General features: G+C 40.9%; 2 protein-coding genes across 3 annotated transcripts; both read left to right on the top strand.

Moving 5' to 3' along the window:
- Nucleotides 1-54: 54 nt before the first annotated feature.
- pabpc4 (poly(A) binding protein, cytoplasmic 4 (inducible form)) lies at nt 55-12,584 on the top strand. Its single transcript, XM_085144456.1, has 15 exons — nt 55-681; nt 2,813-3,006; nt 4,856-4,971; nt 5,894-6,033; nt 8,682-8,776; nt 8,851-8,988; nt 9,097-9,192; nt 9,266-9,535; nt 10,994-11,084; nt 11,181-11,276; nt 11,403-11,533; nt 11,614-11,704; nt 11,789-11,919; nt 12,001-12,125; nt 12,218-12,584. The coding sequence occupies exons 1-14, from the start codon at nt 489-491 to the stop codon at nt 12,100-12,102; spliced, it is 1,884 nt and encodes a 627-aa protein (XP_085000582.1). The 5' UTR covers nt 55-488; the 3' UTR covers nt 12,103-12,125; nt 12,218-12,584.
- A 1,787-nt stretch (nt 12,585-14,371) lies between these two features.
- ppie (peptidylprolyl isomerase E (cyclophilin E)) lies at nt 14,372-23,578 on the top strand. 2 transcript variants are annotated; one of them, XM_085144477.1, is made up of 10 exons: nt 14,372-14,462; nt 14,737-14,835; nt 14,930-14,973; nt 17,099-17,125; nt 17,795-17,876; nt 17,962-18,065; nt 18,155-18,278; nt 18,396-18,581; nt 22,334-22,476; nt 23,361-23,578. In XM_085144477.1, the coding sequence occupies exons 1-10, from the start codon at nt 14,432-14,434 to the stop codon at nt 23,427-23,429; spliced, it is 909 nt and encodes a 302-aa protein (XP_085000603.1). In that variant the 5' UTR covers nt 14,372-14,431; the 3' UTR covers nt 23,430-23,578. The 2 variants fall into 2 exon arrangements, with proteins under 2 accessions (XP_085000603.1, XP_085000604.1); XM_085144478.1 differs by lacking the exon at nt 14,372-14,462 and adding an exon at nt 14,487-14,646.
- Nucleotides 23,579-23,898: the final 320 nt, after the last annotated feature.

Raw genomic sequence — 23,898 nt, 5'->3', positions numbered from 1 at the left:
CCAAGTTTGACCCTGGCCACTATTTCCTCCGCACCGTCACTCTCTATAAAGTGCCCATGCTTCCCCCCACGCAGTCTCTTTCCCCGGCCACAAAACAACCGTGAGTGTCCAACTCACTGTTCCTGAAAAACTTAAAATAAAAATAATATAAAAAATATAAAATCCACAAAATCCTAAAAAGTGCAGATCTACTTAAAGAAATAGAAACCTTTAAAAAAAATAGCAAAATCTTCTTTTAAAAAAACATAAACATCAGGCCTCCGGCTTAACGCGAAGTTGTCGTCTTTTTTAAAGGAAACACTTCAGAAGACACACGTCTTTATCGCGCTGCTTTTTCCAGGTTTGGCATTTTCAAAACGCCCGATCAGCTGTTTGTGCAGCGTGTCTTTAAGCCAAAGCGCAGTTTGGATCCGGATTAGAGACCATACCGACATTTTTCTGGCGTTTTTTAAAACGAAGCCTTGCGTTTATCCTCTGAAATCAGCGATATGAACACAGCGACGGGGAGTTATCCGATGGCTTCTCTCTATGTTGGCGACCTGCACCCCGACATCACGGAGGCTATGTTGTACGAGAAATTCAGCCCAGCCGGACCGGTGCTCTCCATTCGGGTCTGCCGAGACATGATCACCCGGCGGTCCCTGGGATACGCTTATGTGAACTTCTCACAGCCGGCTGACGGTAAGCAGGGATGGGATAGCTGTGCCGTGTGAGCACGTTGCCTCCACAAGGCGTGAACATTTTGACATTTCCAGCCTGCCGTTGAAACTGTGCACAGAGCCTGAATTAAACGCAAAGAAATGTGGTTAATTTTGCAGTGTGAAATGTTCACCGCAGTTCTTTAGACCGTATCAGTTATTTGACCTACATAAGCACGTCCCAGTTCTCGTGTATGGTTGGTAATACAGCAGCCTGTGTGTGTCTCTGATGTAATTCAAGCCCCCAGAACATGAGTTTAAACTGTCCTTAAAAGTTGGCCAAAATCAACAAAGCATCCCCATAAATCACAGGCCTAGATTTGGGTAAATGGAGTCTTTTCCTTCACCTTTTTAAAAACCAAAATGACCCATTTCTGTGCCTATTTAAAGGGCCAATGAGTTGAGTGAAACTAACTCCCATTGCCCTCTGCTGGCATGTTCACTGAAAGCATGAAAGAGACAAGCACAGCTGAGCCCGCTGCTGCTTGTTGCTTGTTTGTGTCTGTATATTCACTGCAAATGGAAAAACCTGATCCTGTTTCTATTTGAATTGAATCCCAGCTTTAATAGCTGGGATTAGTTCACTCACACTGTTGGGTTACCTGTTATATCTTCACCACTTAAAGCTGTCATGATACACAAAAGTGAATGTATATGTAACCGTATCAGCAGTGCTGTTCAGGACCTTTTTGTGATAAAACTGTTTCCAGTTACAACGCAGGAGTATCAAAGCACTGAGCAAAGGTAGCAGGTGTTGTGGTTCTCTTCGGGGGTGCGCTGACACTGTTTGTCCTATCAACAAAAAACACCTGTCACAGCTTATCTGCGCTCAAGCCAAAGTAAATGAGAGGTTACAAGTGGCTTCCAGGATATCGTTCCGTTACAAACGTGAGAAGAGCCAAAAGTTAGAAGACACCATTTGTTACAAGAGGTGTAGACACCAGGGGGGAGGGGGTGTTGGCTGTTGGGCATTTATATGGAGTCCTGAGCATGTGTCTGTGGGGCAGTAGCTTTGTGCCTGAACAATACAGCTACTAATGCAAAACTATAACAAAGCAGTTGTCAGTAAAGAGCTTCAGTCTTCATGCTTCACCGTGTTCCCTGCTGGATTTCTTAATGTCACAGTTGTATCTGTAAACAAACACAAACCCGGGTGAGCATTCTTTTTAAACATGTCTCTTCCCCATCAGTGGTAGAGAATGCCCTACTCGCACTCCATGCCAGCACATACCTCTCAGGACCCCTCTCTAAATATAGCTTCCCCCTGTGCAGCCCAAAACGTGCCTGCTCCGTAATGCTTAAATAAAAAGTGGTTAACGATAACGGGTAATTCAAGACCGTTAATGGCTCCATTTTCTCTTCTAAACGACACATCTGATATATGAGGTCAACAGAGGTCACTTTGGCCTTTTTTTTGAATAAAGTTTCCAACTCTGAACCTTCTCGAAGTCCCCGTTTTTTTTTTGACGGTGACCACACACCTTCCCTGAGCGCACAGGTTGTGAAGTACAATTGCAAACCAAACTGCTGATGCCAGCAGACGCAAGGCAGCTCCGCTTTGTTTACCAGACACTTTCAGCTGGAAAGCCGTGTGTGTGTGTGTGTGTGTGTGAACAAAAGGATGTTTGGCATGTGCCCACATGATGTGTGTGTGTGTGTGTGTGTGTGTGGGGGGGGGGGGGGTGTACATTTGTTCGCCTGGGCCTACAGATCACAGAATAAAGGTCAATGCAAACATATTACTGCTCATCTACCACATGAGCTGATATTCTGTGTTTAAATGAAGGCCTGCTGCATTGCTAAGCAGCATGTGGCTCAGCAGCATGTGGTTAATCAGAACAGGGAGACATGTGCTCCAAGCTAGCCCACTGCAGCTGCCCCCCACACTTTTCCCAGCTGCTTTCAGAAGCTCATCAGCCTTATTGTCTGCTGCAGTACCTTCACCCCTTTTATTATTATAGTGCATGCAGTAAAAATGGCCGCATTATTATTGTTGCATGGTATCAGCACATAACAGACCGAAGCATGACACGTAAAGGTGACCGATATGTTTTCTGACATGTAAATAACCACCAGTGACCTTTCCTGTGACCTCTCTGCTCTTCCTCCGGCAGCTGAAAGAGCCCTGGACACCATGAATTTTGACGTGGTGAAAGGGAAGCCAATCAGAATCATGTGGTCCCAAAGAGATCCCTCCCTCAGGAAGTCGGGCGTGGGCAATGTTTTTATCAAGAACCTCGACAAGTCCATTGACAACAAAGCCCTGTACGACACCTTCTCTGCCTTTGGCAACATCCTCTCCTGCAAGGTACAGTTGACATAACACTGATTTATTTATGTATTGATTTATTTGCTGGTTTGAAATTTAACACATACATTAAAAAAAAAATCATGGTTCCAACAGGAAAACTAGTCAAATTCCACCTTGAGCATAAATAAAGTGGTCAAATTTAACAGAAGCCTTTAGAGGACAAATGTAAAAAAAACAACGCCTCGACTGCTTTTTGCCTCAGTTTCTGTAAAATGCACCAAGTTTGCAACTTTTTGGTAGTTGCACGCGTTCAAAACAAGAAAAGGGAACAGGAAAGTCCCCACACCTGTTTCTTAATTTGGACCTGTTAGGCCTTTCTTTAGTTTTTCTGGTCTGATGGTGAAGAATCGGTTCTATCGAATATACCTCCATATTGATGTCATAAATTAACTTTTCTTATCGTTGCATATTTTAATGCTTCATGCTTTACTTTTGTGGGTGAACAACATGCACCTGAGGGAAAAACCAAAATGAGATGCTTTGGTAAATTATTATTTTGTAAGATTGACAAATTAGCACCTTTATCACAGTTATTTATCACACTTTTTTTTTTTTTTAAACATTATGTTTATTGACTTTTATATTACAGAACAAGCAAAGAATAATAGTACAGTTAACATGAGATTTATATTAAAGAACATAGTCCCCAAAATAAACAAATATAAATTAAAAGAAACAACAATAATAATAATAAAAATAAATAAATAATAAAATAAAACAAAACCGATGCACAGCATGGGTAAAACAAACAAAGCAAGACGCGAACGAAAAATAAAAACAACAAAAACAAAGAAACAGATAACAAAGAAAACAACAACAAAAAAACACACACACACAAAGAAACCCAAAACTCAGCACCAAGTATCACTTTCTAAATTAATTCCCTTCATAATGTCTCAGAAACTCAGTTAAATGTAACCATATTTCTTCAAAATCTACTCCCTTTCCTCTTATTTATCACACATTAAAACTTTATAGTCAGTAAATTATTGTTGTGGTGACTCCCAGGCAACAAACTAACAAACACCAGGCAACATGATGGTATAATAATAGATCCTATATCATTATATTCAGAGAGGATATATACGGATATACAGTTGATGTTTTTTATCATAAAATAAGAACGATAAAGTGTCTTTATATGGTGTTAAAGGTGCATAAATATGAAACCTGTGGCAGCTTTAGCTGTTGGTGGGCGGTTGTTAGGCAACATGATCACAATATCTGATATAGGTAAGAACCTTCAGAGGTCTGAGATGTGCATGTTGGTTGCTGAACCCCTGACATGCTCACATTACACATGGGCAGTGTTTCCAGTAATGACGTCAGTTTATGCACAAATAAAACCTCAGGATTCACTCCAAATGTTTGATTTCAGATAGTTTATAAGCTCCCCTCAAACTTTCTGTTTGTGAAGGTATTCCATTTGGAAAATTGATTTATTGAGGAGATAGAACGGCTTGTTCCAGACAGGCAATCATGCAAAGCTACTCTAGAAAAAAAGCATAAGGGATCCTTTTAAGCAGTAAACAGTATTTCTGTTTAAGCTTGTAGCCGATAGCAGCAGCCTAGAATCTGTTATTGTATCTTTAAGGGGGAAAAAAAGAAAAGAAAGAAAACTTTAATTAAAAACAGTGAAAAAATATATGAAAAATTACAATTAAATTAAAGGAGTTTAACAATAAATCCATTTGAAACAGCAAAACATCATTTCTTCACTGGACACATCCAGAGATAAAACCGATTTGCGTCGCCTTACGCCACTCTCCAAATGTCGAACTTGCTTCAGAATGAAAGAACTGCCTTCATTCATAGTCGTGTCTATGTGCATGTCCCTGCACTCCAGGTGGTGTGTGACGAAAACGGCTCCAAGGGGTACGCCTTTGTCCATTTTGAGACCCAGGACGCGGCTGATCGCGCCATCGAGAAGATGAACGGCATGCTTCTGAATGACCGCAAGGTGTGAGTGTCTGATAATCTCTGAACTGGAGGTGTGGATGTTTAATGTTGTTGGAAGACTTTTGAAGAATTTCAAGCTGACTTTGATATAATATGAAAGTTATCATGATATTGAAAACCGCAGCTTATGTGCATCAGTGTTGTTTTCTGTGTCTAATGCATAAATCTGACTTGTGTGTTCTACGTTTGTGCGTCACCTGACTTTTTGTGTCTTTTTTCCAGTTGGTGAGCTTGTGTGTGAATAATATGACTAATACACTCATCTCTTACTGCCGCCAGTCTGACGATAGCCTCTAAACTAAGAGACAACAGACTAAAAACCTCTTACCTTTCCTTCCTACCAGTTGCATTTTCTGTTGCCTCAGTTCACTTGCTGGTCACCCATCTTGGAGTGTTTGTGTGTGTGTGTATGACCATGCTTGTGTGTTTTAGTGATGGATCGAATGCAGGAATGCAATACTGGATGGCAGAAGGGGAGAGGTCATCATGGCAAGGTATATAAGATCATTTGGTCCTCCTCAGCTTTCGTTTGTACTGTTCCTCCATCCCTCTCCATCTACCTCCACATCAAGTTTTGGACCAAGAATTAAGATGTGTTGTCTAGCATGCCGACATATCTGCCTGCCTCTGGTGGTATTAACAGCAGTTGAATGGATCGTACACGTTGTTCACCCCAGGAATGATGAGTCCCATGATGAAACGTAGCTGTGAATTTGTGTTGTGGATGTTGTCCCTGTTCTTGTGTTTGCGGGGTTAGGTTTTTGCTGCTCATTCTTAACGTGGAAGCCCGGACAGCCAGTGTTTTTGTAGACTGGAAAGTGGAAGTCAAAAGAGATGGAGTCTGGTTTGTTGTTTTTTGCTTTTTTCTCTTTTGTCAAGCCTGTTTTCCAAGAGTGCGCCTGTGCTGCTCTCCCTCTGTCTTCAGGTTTGTGGGTCGTTTCAAATCTCGCAAAGAACGGGAGGCTGAACTCGGTGCCAAAGCTAAGGAGTTTACCAACGTTTACATCAAGAACTTTGGCGACGACATGGACGATGAACGCCTGAAGGAGATTTTTGACAAATACGGTAAATCTAAATTTGTTTTCTGATCGTTTCCAGATGAAGAGCTGCAGCATTTGCAGCGCTCCTGCTGCTTTTAGATCGCTCTGACCACTGGTACTTGCAGTTTCACTGTAGACCTGAAACTTGGAAGGACTGCAAAACAAAACTTCTGTGTCATCCTTCTTGATTAGGATCATTATGAGCAGTAGTGCAAGCCTGAAGGTGGTGCATCTGATTAGTGGGGCACTGAGGAGCATGCACATTGTGTACTGTGAATTTGTCCTCCAGGGGAAGACCTGCGAGTGATCAATCAACCAAAAAGACCTAAAGTGTGGTTTATTGCTCCACAGTCTTGCCAGCAGTGTTGGTCAAGTTACTTGAAAAAAGTAATCAGTTACTAATTACTGATTACTTCCCCCAAAAAGTAATCCCGTTACTTTAGTGATTACTTATTTTCAAAAGTAATAAATTACTTAGTTACTTAGTTACTTTTTAAAAACACGATTTACAACCTGAATAGGTGATAAAGTGATAGATCTTTCAGCCCAATTCTACTTTTTCTGCATAATCATCATACAAAATGTAATCAAATGGAAAAGTCTCTTTTTAAAACTTGTTTTATTAGTTTTAATCTTTTAACTTTATGTATCAAGCAAAAATTAAATTATCTGCAACATTCTCTGACTGGAAGAAATTAGTTTAACATTTAAACCTATTTTCTGCACATTCCAGCACATAAAATAAAATATTTTTTTGTGTTTACACTCAGTCTTTCAAATAGATGCAAGTAAAACACAGCAGAAAATCAATAAAGTCAAAGACTAGCGGTCCTGTTGCTCTATTTTCACCTGTAAAGCAGGAGTGGGGTAGGCGGAGGTTTACCCTGGTGCAGGTGTGCAGCGGTCAGTGGAAGAATCCGCGAGTTTCTCTGTGAGTTTCCCATTACTAGTGATGTGCGATACCACTGATTTCCTTTCCGATCTGATACCAAGTAATATTCAGGGTGGTATCGACGATACTGATCCGATACCGATACTTTGTACAAAAACATTTTATTTATTGTATCTCAAATTATATAATCATAATGATTACAGGACATCAGAGTACTTGTTTCCAACAATGACGGCAGCTGCTTAGTTTTAATATTACTCACTATAAGTCACTTAGATAACTTAAAAATGTTATTGTTTGGCTTTTTCAGTGTTTTATTTGTTCGTGAGTAAATCAGTTTGGCTGAGATTAAAATTATTAGATTAGATTAAATTAAATTTAGCTTTATTAATCCCTCAGGAGGGTTCCTCCGGGTTTTCACACAGCTGAATAAACGTCAAACAGAAAACTGATTAAACAGAAGTGTGAGACGGTCGAGAGTTTACGCCAGCGCCTGGTTATATTTTAGATAGCACCGACGAAGCTCGTGCCGTATACCCGGCTTTCTTTAGACCACGAAGGCCGGGTCCTCAGGTGGAAGCAGGCTCTGAATTTGGACACCCCCGCTGTTTCCGGACATTTAACGTATTTTATCCGATAAATAAACACTGAAAATGTATTTATCCCCCCCAACAGCCCTTTTGAATGTCTCCCTAGTGTGGCCACAACACCTCACGTTTTTGCCACATGTATCGCAAACCACGTCTCAGTTTTTGTGGAGGTAAAATAGGTTCGCACATGACTCCAATTACGCTCAGCCATTGTTGTGAGTGTGCACGCCAAGGGGCTGACAGACATTTATACAGCCGTATTTCGCAAATGACTATGAAAGGCGGAAGAGGAAGTAGTTCCTTTGAATGTAGACAATCCGAATGTTATAGTTTCTTTCCACTGTGTTCCTGTTAATGATAAACTACAAATTTACTCTAAATTACTAAAATATCGATATTTTAATGTGAGAATCGATTCTAGAACATAAATGATTGGTATCGGAGGAATCGATATTTCAGGATCGATCCGCACATCACTACCCATTACGTCGTAGCTACTCGGTGCTTGTTTGGAAGTTTAGGGGTTTTTTCGCTGTAAAAAGAAGTTTTCTTCCCACGCACAACGGACACTAATGTTTTTGTCACTTTTTCTGGAATCAAACTCAAAGTAAGGTCAGTACTTCCACGCTTTAAACGCTGCACGCTCATACTCTCTCTGCACTCGATATATGATCCATTGTTGATCTGCTCACAGCTGTTGTCACCAACGTCGCACTCGCTTACGTCACTGTCATGAGACATTCTCGCAAAAAAATCACGGTTTTAGTAACGCAGTGACGCAGCGTTCCTACGGGAAAGTAACGGTGATCTAATTACCGTTTTTGCAATAGTAATCCCTTACTTGTTACTTGAAAAAAGTAATCGGATTACAGTAACGCGTTACAAGTAACGCCTTACTGCCCATCTCTGCTTGCCAGACTTGGCTCCCTTTGACTTTGACCTCTCACCCAGAAGTAAATCCAACTTGAAGGGTCCATGTTTGGAAATAGTAAAGATAATCCAGTGCACACTGCAGATGCACAAATCCAGAACAGAACTTCCAGGGGGGGGAGATCCGGTCTTGGCCGGTGCACTGGGAGCAATTTGTGAATTATACTTTTAATGGATGAAGTGGAAAAATGTTGTGCTTCCCTGATATTCCCGTGCAGCCACATTGTTTCATTTTCCATCCACTTTCTTTGGCCTTTGCAGGTAAAACCCTCAGTGTGAAGGTGATGACAGACCCCAGCGGCAAATCCAGAGGGTTTGGATTTGTTAGTTACGAAAAACACGAGGATGCCAACAAGGTACTTGGTACTTTTGGAAATGTGTCAAGTGTGCGTTTGTCTGTTTTCTCTGACAAACGTGGCTTCATTTAAAGGCTGTAGAGGAGATGAACGGCACCGAACTCAACGGCAAGACTGTGTTCGTGGGCCGAGCTCAGAAGAAAATGGAGAGGCAGGCGGAGCTGAAGAGGAAGTTTGAGCAGCTGAAACAAGAGAGGATCAGCCGTTATCAGGTCTGCAGAAACTACTGGTCGTCTGTCGAAATAAAAATCAATTAACTTTATATGTCAATGTCAGTAAGTAAGCTGATGGTTCTGGATAAATCGTACCTTTTGTTTCAGGGAGTTAATCTTTATATTAAAAACTTGGATGACACAATAGATGATGAGAAACTGCGCAAGGAGTTCTCTCCATTTGGCTCAATTACAAGTGCTAAGGTAAAAATGGCTCAATACGCTGAATAAATAAGAGACTTCGACACATAAGTTACCTCGGCTGTCTGTGTTTTAGGTGATGCTAGAGGAGGGGCGCTCCAAGGGCTTTGGCTTTGTCTGCTTTTCCTCCCCTGAAGAGGCTACCAAGGCTGTGACTGAAATGAACGGACGTATTGTTGGCTCTAAACCTCTCTACGTGGCTCTTGCTCAGCGCAAAGAGGAGCGCAAAGCCCATCTCACCAACCAGTACATGCAGCGAATAGCTGGCATGAGAGCCATGCCAGCTAATGCCATCATTAATCAGTTCCAGCCCACCAGTGGATACTTCATGCCAGCTGTGCCGCAGGTGTGAGAATCAAATTCAGGCTTGATGTGCATTTTAAAACTGGTTGTATTACTGTGTCTAACAAATGCACAGATGCTTTTCACCTTCTTTGTTCAACTTTACTATTTTTGTTTAGAGCTGTAGTGCAGGTGTTATTGTGAAAAAGTGCTTTCAGTCATGAGCACTTGGTTAAACGATGACTTCTTTTGCAAAAACGAAGAAAAGACCGAAGCTGGATGAGCAGCAGCAACACCTGTTACAGGACAGAGCAGGCAGTAATGCCATGCAAAGTGGAGATCGGTTGCAAAGTGCATTGCAGAAGCAGCAGCAACTTAATCCTTCTCCCCTTGAAAGCCTACAAGTAGGAACGCATGCATGTTCAGGGTGGTTTCTGTCATATTTCAGGCCTGCTTGAAGAACAAAATGACTGGGTGTGCATCAGAGGTTAGTGAGGGTGGTCTCTGGCTATGAAGCTATCCTTGGAAAAACTCAAACTATTCTAATGGTCGTCCCACCGCATTTTTATTGATATACTGAGGTGTCAAAACTGATCATTGAGGGTGCTGGGGTGTCCTTGGATGTCGTTTTTATAGGGGAAAGAGTTGATTTATGAGGGCTAACTACTACGGCCTGAGGCTGGGCTTCAGTTCAGTTCAGTTCAGTTCATTTTTATTTCAAACATTTCAAACATGAGCCTTCACAATCATTACAATATATTATTCCATTATTTGTTTGAAAAGGAGTAGGTAGAAGTATTTACTTATTTGTCCCTACCCCCTCAAGTTTTACCTCTCATTCATTTAATTTTTTTTAGTCTTAAATTAAACAAACAACATATGAAACAAAAGCAAAACAAAACAAAACAAAACATACATAAATCAAAAACAAGAAATTAGCAAGCCCCACCACAGTATAGTTTCTTACATATGAAAAATACAGAAGGTGTATATTTGCAGATACACAAGTTATGGAAAAACAAACAACCAAAACAAACAAACAAACAAAAAAACCCCAAAAAAGAACCACAACACCATTACCAGCAACATTACCGTCCTGGGTTAACCCCATTTTCTTCATTGTTATACTTATTTAAAATTAGGTTTTTATATTTTACTTTAAACTGTTTTATGTTTTTACTGTCTTTTATTTCTTCTGTTAGTCTGCTCCATAATTTAACTCCTGCAATTGAGATAGACATCGTTCTTAAAGTTGTTCTAGCACTTTGTATTTTTAAATTCCATTTCCCTCTTAAGTTATACCCACCTTCTCTTTCTATGAACAATTTACAGATTTCTTTTGGAAGCAATTTATTTCTTACTTTATACATTATTTGCGCTGTTTTAAGCTTCACCAAGTCTTGGAATTTAATGGAGCAACATGGAGAGAGTATGGTGCTGTCAGGGTTGTTCTGATTGTCTCCAAGGACCCAAAATAATAAGTTTGTATTGATGACACATTTGACTTTCTTGCATTCATCAGGCTCAGAATAGGACTACATACTATGCACCCAATCAGATCGCTCAAATGCGACCAAATCCCCGATGGCAGCAACAAGGTGGACGAGGTCAAGGTGAGCCTGTGGACCACAATGGAGCACGTGTCTGTGATATATTAAACATTATGCCCATACTCGCATTGTTTTTATCTGTTCTTTCATCACTTCCAGGGGGTTTCCAAGCAATGCCCAGCTCGCTGCGTCAGCCGGGGCCCCGTGCCAACCTCCGACACATGAGTCCTAGCAGCAGCACACAAGGCCCACGAGGTGCATTCACAAAAAAACAGCATCAATTCGTTGACTACGGGTTTGGAATTTGAAATCAATGATATTGATGTTATACAAATGTTTTCCGTGTTATTAAAACTGTAATTTCTTCCTCGTGGTTGCTAGCTGGTGGTCAGAGCATGGGTCCTCGTCCGTCAGTTGGAGTCCCCGGTCCTCGGGCCATGCCTCCTTACAAATACGCCACTGGTGTCCGTAACCCCAACCCCCAGGTGGTGCAACCTATTGCCTTACAGCAGGTATCGCATTAACTTCTCCCACATTAAGCATCCAAATGTTGACACATTGTTCCTCATTGAGTCTTAACTGCGCCTTCCAGACTCAGCCAGCGGTGCACGTTCAGGGCCAAGAGCCCCTCACGGCCTCCATGCTGGCTGCTGCACCTCCTCAGGAGCAGAAACAGATGCTGGGTGAGACTGACAGTTACAAACAAATGCTGTTCAGGGTTTTTTTTGGCAAATTTATACTGACTCGCAATTTTATTTTCTCCGTAGGGGAGCGTCTGTTCCCGCTGATTCAGGCCATGCATGCCAACCTAGCAGGAAAGATCACCGGCATGTTGCTGGAGATCGACAACTCTGAATTACTACACATGCTTGAGTCCCATGAGTCTCTACGTTCAAAGGTACCTCGCTACCTCAAGCACACTGAATAGTCTGGTATCCATTTTCTAAGCTGCGTCATGCTCGTGTTTGCATTTGTACAGGTAGATGAAGCTGTTGCAGTTCTACAGGCTCACCAGGCGAAGAAAGACGCCACCCAGAAAGTAGGTGGCATGGCTCCTACTGCTGCTGCTGCCACATCCTGAAGACTCTGAGCTATTCGAACTTGGTATGGAAATCCATGTTTAGTCAAGCTAATCAATGAGGCTATTCATAATAAAGATTGTGCGGCACTAATGGGAAGACATTGTGTTGTTTCAGAGCATAGAAAACTGAGAGGAGATGGGAAGAGACGCACTACACTGGAAAGCCCAGAGTCTTCTGAACAATTGCACGAAAACAAAAATCAAGAAAAAAAAGGAAAACATTATTTTAAATGTACACTTTGAAAAAATATTACATAATGCATAATTTTGTAGTTCTGTAATACTTTTAACGCTGCACACCAGATGCAGTGATGCAAATGAATCTTGAACAAAGGCCCTTTATTTTGTGGCAAAGGAGAGGAAGTAAAAAGAGCCTTGTTCTTCGTCTTTGCTTGAAAGCTTCATGTTGGTGTGAGATGACTCCTCCATCCTGACACGTTATCAATGGGTGTGTGGTAATTTCAATAAAGGGATGATATGTCCAGGCGACTCACTTTGTGTTATTTTAATTGAGAGGGAAAGTGTGCAGAAGCGGAGAAGCACATCAAGTAATCTGTGAGACGTGATGGAGGTAATGTTTAAGCGTTTAATGATCATGTGACTGTTGATGGAAGCAGCAGGATGTGATGTGGAGTGTGCAGAGCTATAGACTCTGCTCAGGTTCAGACAACTGTAATAAAGCCGCACAGAGAGCACTACAACGTGCAAATGGATAATTGCACAGAGCTGCAAAAGCAAGAGTTTACTCCAGGTAAATAAATCTAGATAATCTTCAGTGGCCAAGTCAGGCACCTGATCTCAGCCCAATAGAGCAGCCTTTTCTCATTACTGAAGATAAAACTGAAGAGATGACCCACAAACCAAGCAGCAACTGAAGGTGACTGCAGTGACAGCCTGGCCGAGCATCTCAAGTGATGAAACAAAGCACCTGATGATATTCATGGGCTCTAGTCTTTCAGCAGTCATTGATTTTTTTCATCCAAATATTAAAAACAAGAAAAATTATTAAGTTCATTTGTCCAGCTGCTATTAAACCTCTGATATGGGGAGCTATGTTTTTAAAAATGGTTAAAGTCTGCACTCCAGTCACGTCTTGACTGTTTGATATAAAATCCATGGTGGTGGTGTGCAGAGGCAAAATTGCAAAACCTGTTATTGACCAAACACACTTAAGTGTGTGTCTGATAAACACTTTGGTACCAAGTAATACTGAAACATGATAACATACTTATAAGTTGTGTTTGGTGTTATTTCGGGTGTTTCTTTTTTAGCATTTAATCAAAAAGAAGGAAAAAAGTTAGGAAACGTTTCCCTATATTCAAATGATCCAGTGGGGAAACTGTCAAAGTGGCTTTGTAGTGCTTACACATTACTTCTGAAAATGCAAATTTGGCAAAGAATTAAAAGGTTGTAGTAAAATGTCAAACTCTAGCTTTAGCTTGTCCTATTAACAGTTTTGAGGAATTGTGAAGTTTGCAATTGTTTTCTACTATTTGTGATTAATTTCCCTGACGGATTAAAGGACTGGTTTCAGGCAGAGAGAAAGTATTTGATTTAGGAGAGACGTGGAAATTGGTTTGACTCTATTAAAAGTTAATGAAGAGAAAACAGGAACCTTTACGAATTTTATGCCCAAAGTAATGGAAACTCTAGGTCTTCTATTGGAGTATGTTTTGACTCGGCCTTCACGTTGGATGCTGCTATTAAATTTCTGCTTTGCTCTTGTTTTTTCCACTTAGCAATCTTACCAAGTTATGCTCCATTGTTTTTACACTGTGAACTGTAAGTTGTTGTTCGTGCCTTTATTTAATCAAATCTGCACCCACATCAAATAATTTTAATTTTGGCTTACTAACATGGAAGCTTGCCTGTAAGGGGTTCTTCACTTGTTTCGAGGAACCCAGTGATAAAATGGTTTAACATCTTCCCTCTACACCAATTTAAAGTGGCAGTTTAAAGAGAAACAAAAAAGTAATCCATGGCAGTGTAACTATGATTTAATAGCACTTTTCAAGTGTGACCCAGGCTGATAAAAGTTACTTATTTCCTGTAATTTGATTACATAGGCTTGATAACTAAGCGGGGCGGTCTTGGACAAAAATAGATTAATTTAAAAAAAAATCAAAGCAAAGATCAGATTGCATCGTGGCTTTAAAACTACAAATATTTAAATCCAAATTGAAGTAAAATTCAGAGTTTATTGGTAATAATGGGAGATTCCTCCGACAGGGGGCGGTAGAGTTCACTAATCTGAGGCTGCCTGTTTTAGTTCGGGTTCTCTCCACCAATAGGAAGCTGCTGGGTTCAAAGTTGAAGGGTTAAATCCAATATGGCGGCTAACAAGCGGGTGTTGTATGTGGGTACGTTATGGCCGTTTTTGTTAAATTTTCGCTGTTTGAGTGTATGTAGCTTACGAGTTTACGACTGTATTATAAATCTGCATCGTAACAGTAATTCTGCGCATGTCAGGAACACGACAAAGACGCGCGAAAGCGAAGTTTAGCCCGAAAAATGAGCTCACGTTTAACCCGGCATTTAAATACTGTCCGTTATCCCAGCTCTCTACACTGTATTTGTTTAAAATGTTTTTCCTTTTTTTGGAATGCGGATCTTAAAAATGCGTGTTTATGTCAGGTGGTTTGGCAGAAGAGGTGGATGAGAAGGTGCTCCACGCTGCCTTTATTCCCTTTGGAGACATCATCGACATCCAGATCCCGCTGGACTATGAAACGGGTAAGATCAGGACCGTTTTAACCACGATTAACAATAAACCCTGCAGCAGCACAAGATGAAAGTGTTCGCTTTGTTTTGTGCTTTACATTTTCAGAGAAGCACAGAGGTTTTGCATTCATCGAATTTGAGCTTGCAGAGGTGAGTCCGGCGTATACAGCCTACAGTGTGCTAATATTAGCCTATTAATGGTATTATGTAAATCAGGGGCGATTCTAGGATCAGAGCTTTGGGGGTGCTGAGCACCCAGAGAGCTGCCCAGCCAGGCAAGATAAACTTTACTCGTCACAATGAGACTTCTTCCCTGTCTCTTTCGGTCCCTGCATCCTCCCTGTCCTCATCGTCTGTTGTCTTCATCTCCGTTATCAGTCATCATAATTTTACCATCTCTGTGCAAGTCTGCAAATTTCTTTATTAAATCATAAGATTCTTAAATTCATCAAGTCTCTCTGTGCCTGGGTCCTCGTCACAAAACATGACATCACTGTTTTGTACATTTTAACACAATTTAATCCCCACATTTGTGAAAGAAAAGAAAAACACTTTTTTGAAAAGTCTGTAACAAAACCATCAAATCTGATAAAGGTTATTTAAATGCTGCTAAAGAAGAATGGATTGGAATAAAAAAAATACATATCCTAACCTTAATTACTGGGGGAGAATAATGAATGATGCTCATAGTGAGTAAGAAATAAACTGAGTGCATTTTTTGGACAGAGATGTGTATGTATAATATAATACAGATACATTAAAAAAAAACCCTCCCAAAACAGAATAAATGATTACAAAATATTAAAAAAGAATATAAAAATGGAGGCAACTTTGCCTGTGGTAGAATGTATACAATGCATGAAAAAATCTTTACTGCAGATACTAATTTTGTGTTGTAAGATTTATGAGTTTCATGCTTTCATAGTGGTCCTTGGGAGAGCGTGACATTTTTATCAGGTGGTACACACTGTAAATAGTTTGAGAAACACTGATAAGGTAAGTGTGCTTTTGGAAAACATTTAAAGCTGCAGTACAGAATCTTTGAAACAAGCTTAAAACATTTTTAGAATATAAACAGAGCACTCCGAAGCACCCCCAAAAATGGGCTAAAATCGCCCCTGATGTAAATGATACAGCAGTGGAACAAATATCGTTGGGTCATTCTATGTCAGGTCAGATTTTCCTGAAAAAAAATTCCAGGCAAAAATTTCTTTTTAATAATGATTATGCAAAATATCAGGTCCCTGCTGTCATTAAAAATCTTACTAAAAATACTTAATGGGGATGAAGATAGGCAGCTGTTTGGATATTCTTCCAATATAATTTAAAAAACCTGTTATCTACAAAGTTAGATAACAGTCGTGTCCTGGTGCTTTATATTCTGTGAGTTATGATAGAAACAAATAAAACACTGGTACGTTTTTTTCCTCCTGGGTCCTTGTGCTTTCGTATGATCAGTTTTTTAAGGGTCAAACATACTTGTCCCTCCAGTTCTTCCACTTCTTTGTACATTCTCTCACATCCACTCTGATAGTTTCAGCCATCGCCCTCCTTGCTTGACGGCGGCAGGCCACTCACAGTAGCTGTGGGCTGCATCGACCCCACATGTAGTTAGATTTTGTGGGAGATGGACATCATGTTATGCTGTAGGTTAGGATGTAGGGTTTCAAAGGGGTTTGCAGTTATAATATTTCACACTGAAGCATAAATCCCCAGTAAGGCACATAGTATCTTTAAGGCCAGGGTTCACATTAGGTGAATGGTTTTACACATATTACAAAAACACATTTTCATTCATCTCGAGTGTGTAATTCCACAGGTATGACACTACCTACCAAATCCAAGTCATCGCTTTTAGGAAGAGGACGTTTGTGTTCATATTATATCAAAAAAGTTTGATGTTCTCTCTCATTTTTGAAATATCCATCTTTTTTTGTTGTTGTTGTTTTAATTTGATGAACTGAGGTAAAATGACCCAATCACAGATTATTTTATACACATGATGATCTTGCTCTGTATACTTTTATTTAAATTAAAAATGTATTAAATCTTAATATGATTTTCCACTTCCTTGTTGAAGTAGTTTTGTTTGTTCTCTGGCGTGGCATCATCACTCAGTATTAACTTGGGTATTAGTCATTAATTAGTGTTCATCTGCAGTTTTAAGAGCTGGGAATTTACCAAAGTGAGTCATTTGAATGGTTATTGGTGACTTCAGGAGAAACATATTTCTGTCCTCATAACCTATTTATGGCTTCTTTCTCATCTTCTGCAGGATGCTGCAGCAGCTATTGATAACATGGTAAGTTTCTCATATAACTGCTAGACCAGAGACGTTATTCCTATTGAATAACCAAAAAACAGCATCAAAAGAACCCTTTTACCAATCAATCAATCTGACAGCCTGCCGACCTGTCTGGGGTGTACCCCGCCTCCCGCCCTATGACAACGGGGATAGTCTCCGACCCCACCACGACCCTAAATATTCGAAGTCGTGGCACATGATTGAAAACATGGCAGTCGCCTGTCATAAAGGACAGTCTAGTGCAGGGGTCCCCAATCCCAGTCCACGAGGGCCGGTGTCCCTGCAGATTTTAGATGTGTCCTTGATCCATCACAGCTGATTTAAATGGATAAATTATCTTCTCAACATGTCTTGAAGTTCTCCAGAGGCCTGGTAACGACTAATCATGTGATTCAGGTGTGCTGACCCAGGGTGAGATCTAAAACCTGCAGGGACACCGGCCCTCGTGGACTGGGATTGGGGACCCCTGGTCTAGTGTATCATCTGCTAAATTAGGTATTAAAGGAAGCACCGAAGCAGGTTTCCTTAGTAGTCTGAGATCTGGAGCAGCTCTTAGTATGGTTGTTATGCAGACACTCACAGATAACTTCACTCTGTCAAAAACCTTGTAATTTTAAGCAAAATTATCTGCTTGATTATTGTTAAAATGTTTTTTTATCCCTCTAGAATGAGTCTGAACTTTTTGGAAGGACTGTCCGCGTCAATATCGCCAAACCCATGAGAATCAAAGAAGGTTCTTCTCGACCAGGTGAATAACAAACATTTCATACATTTTGTTTGTCTCTTTAAAAAAAACAATAGCGGTTGAAACTTTAAGTCTGCCTTTCCTGCAGTGTGGTCGGATGATGACTGGTTGAAAAAGTTTTCTGGGAAGACCGTGGAAGAAGCCGAGGCAGAGGCAGCAGCTGGAGAAACACCCCAAACTACAGCTCAGGAGGTGAGAGGATTTCACTTCTAATCTGTGTCTCTGTGAGGTCTTCCCTCTATAAATCTGTTAAGATGCGAGGCGGTAATTTGTTCTTGCAGGGTGAGCCTCCGGCTAAAAAGGGCAGAGTAAATCCTCAGGTCTACATGGACATAAAGATCGGCAACAAGCCAGCAGGGAGACTGCGCTTCCTGCTCCGGGCTGACGTTGTTCCCATGACAGCAGGTGTGAATGTGTATATGCTACAAATCCCAAATTTTTCCTCTTTTTCTGAACTGGTCTCCATGTGTGTGGAAAGAAACCTGTGTTATCTGTTAGAACAACTCTTCTCTTTAATTTTAGAGAACTTCCGCTGCTTGTGCACTCACGAAAAGGGCTTCGGCTACAAGGGCAGCAGCTTCCACCGCATCATCCCTCAGTTTATGTGCCAAGGAGGCGACTTCACCAACCACAACGGCACCGGCGGGAAGTCCATCTACGGCCGGAAGTTTGATGATGAAAACTTTGTCCTTAAACACACAGCTCCAGGTGAGCAGTCGTTTATCCTGTTCTGAGAAGGTGCAGTGAAGCATGTCAGCCAGGCTCCTGGTTTTTAGCTGATGTAGCTTTTTTATGACATATCAGTACTGGAGAGGTACGTCTATATGTTCCAGTTTAAAAAAACAGCTACAGTTGCTTGTGTAATTAGTGTTAACACTGGAAAAAATGAGTCTTTCAGTGTGAATCATTTCTTTTGTGATTTACGTCAGAAGCGCAACAAAAGACAAAGGTGTGTTGGCTCGTACTTCCTGTTCCTACGACCGGATTGGACACGCCAGCATTTTTGTGTCAAACCTGTGATTGCTAAAGCGTTGAAAAGTGACGTGGCACGACTGAAGAGCTGTTGCTGGAATTCTTTGCATATGTAGCTGAAAACTCATAAATCAAGTGAGGAAACACAAATAACTCGCTGACAGACTTGTGCCAAGAATTCAGTCACAGGTTAGCGAGTGCAACAGATCAGTCCATCGTCCAATCGCATTCACACGAGTCGAACAAGTGGGATCTAATTCATGACAAACTTACTTTTCTCACCACTTTTCTCGTACCATCGTAACTAAGAGCTGCTGTAATGATCCTTTTATCTGACTTTTAATTAACACTTATTTAAACTAAAACTACTGTCAATTACTATTTAACATAAATGGCGTTAAGTGTAATTCTGGCACTTCAGGATAATTAGCCTGAAAACTACAGTAATGCCTTAACTTCAATTCAATTCAATTCAATTTTATTTATATAGCGCCAAATCACAACAAATGTCGCCTCAAGGCGCTTCATAGATACAGAGAAAAGCCCAACAATCATATGACCCCCTATGAGCAAGCACTTTGGCGACAGTGGGAAGGAAAAACTCCCTTTTAACAGGAAGAAACCTCCGGCAGAACCAGGCTCAGGGAGGGGCGGCCATCTGCTGCGACCGGTTGGGGTGAGAGAAGGAAGACAGGATAAAGACATGCTGTGGAAGAGAGACAGAGATTAATAACAGATACGATTCAATACAGAGAGGTCTGTTAATACATAGTGAGTGAAGAAGAACGAAGAATGAACCTTACTGGTGGATTTTTGAACTTTACTGACGCAAAGGCATTTTTAAAATTAGCGTTATAGATGAGAATGAGTTCTTTTTAAAGTACTTTGCAGGCTATGTAGGCACAAGCCACTCAACAAACTGACTAAAGGACAGTAAATACTGGAATAGCTCACAGTTTGCAGTAACAAATCCTACATGGAAGACGCATCTCAGTGACAAACTCGATCTGTGATCACTTGTAACCTGGCAGGTGTGTTACTGTAATATTCGTAGTGCCACTTCTAATCTATAACTTTTTGTTACCTGCTGAGAGGCTAAATATTAGAGGTGGGAATCACCACACATCCCACGATACGATATTCTCACAATACTTAACGCACGATACGATATTATTGCAATTTTTAAAAATATTTTGCGATATTCAGATTCTGTACATAAAGGTAAACTTTATCAATATTCATTTTCTCTAATATCAAAGTCTCACACTCAGTCTTTCTCTCATTTCAGTTTGATTGTTGACAAACTGAACGGTTTGTATTACAGTCTAGTCCAACTTAACTGAATCAACCATCTGGTACAATTATAGCTATTCTGAACTATGCAGTTTATGAAAACTATGCAGCCCCTTCAGCAACTGAAGAATTTGAAAGTAAATTAAAACAAAATATAATTTTACATTAAATAAAAAAGTTTTAAACTTAATTAAAATAAAACATGTCTTAAATTAAAATAAGTAAACTGTCATGTTTATTAAACACATTTGGACAGTGAAGGAATGTCAGGATTCTTGCTCAGAAAAAGGATCAACATGCTCTGAAGTCAGAGCACAAAAACCTTTTTGTAACAAAATATCGATTTCTGCTGTCCCTGTATCCATACATTATACAAACAAAATATCACCATACTACACAGTATCGATTTTTTCCCCCACCCCTACTAAATATGTAACTTCAAGAGTCTTATATTTTTATTAGCGTGTTAACGTGCGCATTCCCTGTCATAACGCGAAGAATGTTACCCAGCTATCATGGTGCTCTAGGTTTTTGTTTGGGTTATCAGCGCTGCTATATGTAGGCAGGTTCTGCACAAAAGGCATGATGAGAGATGACTGATAAATCGTAATTTCTTCATCACTGTTATATGAACGTGCAGAACGAACATTGCAAAATCCACAGTGAATAAGAAAAGCTATTTTATTTACTCGTGGCATGTAAAAGTACTCAGTAAAAGCATGTTTGAATTCTTTTACTTTTGTTGATTGAGTGGATCGAGGCTATTCGGTGTTTGGTGCTTATGCGAGCAGACTGGACCTGATAAAGAAGAACAATGGGGCTGTATAGCTAATACACACGTTTTATCATTGCAATACTGGTAATGTTATCACAGACTTTGTGCAGACATATTGTAACAACATATTTTCCACATTCAGTTGAATGTGGTGGTTGGCACGGTGGTTAGCACTGTTGCCGCACAGCAAGAAGGTCCTAAGTTCAATTCCTCCATAAGGATGGGGCTTTCTGTGTGGAGTTTGCATGTTCTCCCTGTGTTTGCGTGGGTTCTCTCCAGTTACTCCGGCTTCCTCCCACCAAAGCAAATAAATTCAGTTGTTCGTGGCAGTTTATTCCAACTCAGGAGCATTTCTAGACTCAAAAATATCCTGTCATCTAAAGACCTGGAAACTGTTATCCATGCTTTCATATCGTCACGTCTTGACTATTGTAACTCTCTCTATTTAGGCATTTGTCACTCAAGCCTGTCACGCCTGCAACTTGTTCAAAATGCAGCCGCAAAGCTCCTGACGGGGACTAGAAAGAGAGAGAATATTACCCCGGTACTTGCATCTCTACATTGGCTACCAGTTAAACATAGAATTGATTTTAAGGTTTTACTATTTGTTTTTAAAGCCCTCCATGGTTTGGCTCCAGGTTACATTTCAGACCTTCTTAGCCTGCACTTACCCACTCGATCTCTGCGCTCCTCCAGTCAGATGGTTTTATCAGTTCCACGCTCCCAGCTCAAATCTAGAGGTGACAGGGCTTTCTCCATTGCCGCCCCAAGACTCTGGAATAGTCTCCCCCCGTTCATAAAATTCTCTTCATCCTTGAAAGTCTTTAAATCGAATCTCAAGACCTACTTATTTTCCAAGGCTTTCGGATCTCTTTGATATTACATGTCTTACAATTCTTTTTTTTTTTTTTTTAAATGTTTTCTTTCTATTTTAATTCTTTTATTATATTATCCCTCTGTTCAGCACTTTGGCCGACACTTGATGTCTTTTAAATGTGCTATATAAATAAAGATGACTTGACTTGACTTGACAAAGACATGCACTTATTGGGGATAGGTTAATTGATTAATCTAAATTGCCCATAGGTGTGAATGTGAGTGCGAATGGTTGTCTGTCCCTGTGTGTTAGCCCTGCGACAGACTGGCGACCTGTCCAGGCTCCCGTGACCCTGAAAAAGGACAAGTGGAAGCGAATGGATGGATGGATTGAAGCTAGTTTTATTGAAATGCTGCCAATTCACTAAAGCAGATCGTTTATGGTCTACAGTATTTGATCTAAACCCCCAAAATCTGATGATCCCCTATGTGCAGCACCTGATGAAAGTGGAAAGGAATAACTGCTTTTTAATAGGAAGCAACCTCGAGCAGAGCTAGGCTCAGGCAGGGCTGACTGACTAACTGTTGTCTCCTATGCACACAGGGCAACTCTCCATGGCGAACTCTGGGTCAAACACAAACGGCTCTCAGTTCTTCCTCACCACTGACAAAACGGACTGGTTGGATGGCAAACATGTGGTGTTTGGAGAGCTGGTGGAGGGGATGGATGTACTTAGGGCAATGGAGGTAAGGGTCAAAGGTGCAGTAGGAGTTTTCTTTATAATGGTGTTGGCTGCTGTTTCACTTTGAAAAGGTTTTTGTTAAGAAAAAACTGTTCTTTTTCAATATACACCAGTATTTGTGCTCCATAAACCTGGGAATGCACCGGATGGGTGCACAGACCTCTCCTGCACAGTTTTCTTTCGCCTTTTCACGCCTTCTTTTTGCATCTGGAGCATTTCAGTGGTGGACAGGACATGACCTTCTGTTTAGAAAGTTCTCAGGAACAGCCCAGCTTGTGCAGCTTGGAGGCAAAGTTAAGGAAGCGATGCTGAGATGTTTTGGACATGTGCAGAGGAGAGATGGTGGAGAGCAAAGGATGTTGAATATGGGGGTGGAGTGTTCAGTATACTAGTATAAAGTGTGTATAAAAGCTCTCACAACATTCAGAACAGAACCGGACAACAATGCTTTCAAATGCGTGGCTCCCTGTTTCTGGAATGATCTGCAGAGACAGCGTGGACTACTGTGGCCCTGTAGATGTCACTTTTAAATCGTGGCTCAAGAGTTGGGAGTTCGCCTTGTAATCGGAAGGTTGCCGGTTCGAGCCCCGGCTTGGACAGTCTCGGTCGTTGTGTCCTTGGGCAAGACGCTTCACCCGTTGCTTACCGGTGGCGCCAGTGTCCGGCAGCCTCGCCTCTGTCAGTGCGCCCCAGGGCAGCTGTGGCTACAATGTAGCTGCCATCACCAGTGTGTGGATGGGTGTGTGAATGGGTGGATGACTGGATGTGTAAAGCACTTTGGGGTCCTTAGGGACTAGTAAAGCGCTTTACAAGTACAGGCCATTTACCATTTAAAGGACTGACAGTGAACGATCGTGTCATGTCAGATAACTTGTTTTCTCTCTGCAGGCTCAGGGAACCAAAGACGGAAAGCCGAAGCAGAAAGTGATCATCTCGGACTGTGGAGAGTATGTGTGAACAAAAAGCAGTGTGTGTGTGTGTGTGTGTGTGTGTGTGTGTATGAAAGCGGCACATGTCTGGGAGCAAGATGACCTTTTGCTGTTTTGTACTTTGAAACCAGATCTTCTGCCATGTAAATATTTCAATAAACTCATTTTATAATGAAACTGTTTCTTTGATCGTCTTATCTGCTTACCTATCCGAAGCTCCACAGTGAACGCCATTTTTTTGCACATATTTACTGTTGTATGGTTTTGCAAGGTTAAAGGGACCTAATATGCTCCGTAATTTTATTCTTGCATGATTCAAATAATCCCAATTAATCTTAACCTGGGTTTTAGTGCAACTCACTTAAAGACCATCCTCCCTTTAAAGGTCGCTTTCCTGCGTTTGGCTGCCCATCACAAAAGTAGAGGGGGCTGCTTCCAATCCAGGAATATCTAATGTGAACTGCAAAGAGTAATATGCAAATTAGGCATAATATACT

This window comes from Neolamprologus multifasciatus, chromosome 19 (assembly GCF_963576455.1).
Source record: "Neolamprologus multifasciatus chromosome 19, fNeoMul1.2, whole genome shotgun sequence".
NCBI classification, from domain to species: Eukaryota; Metazoa; Chordata; class Actinopteri; order Cichliformes; family Cichlidae; genus Neolamprologus; species Neolamprologus multifasciatus.
This window is presented reverse-complemented; position numbering and strand designations above follow the sequence as displayed.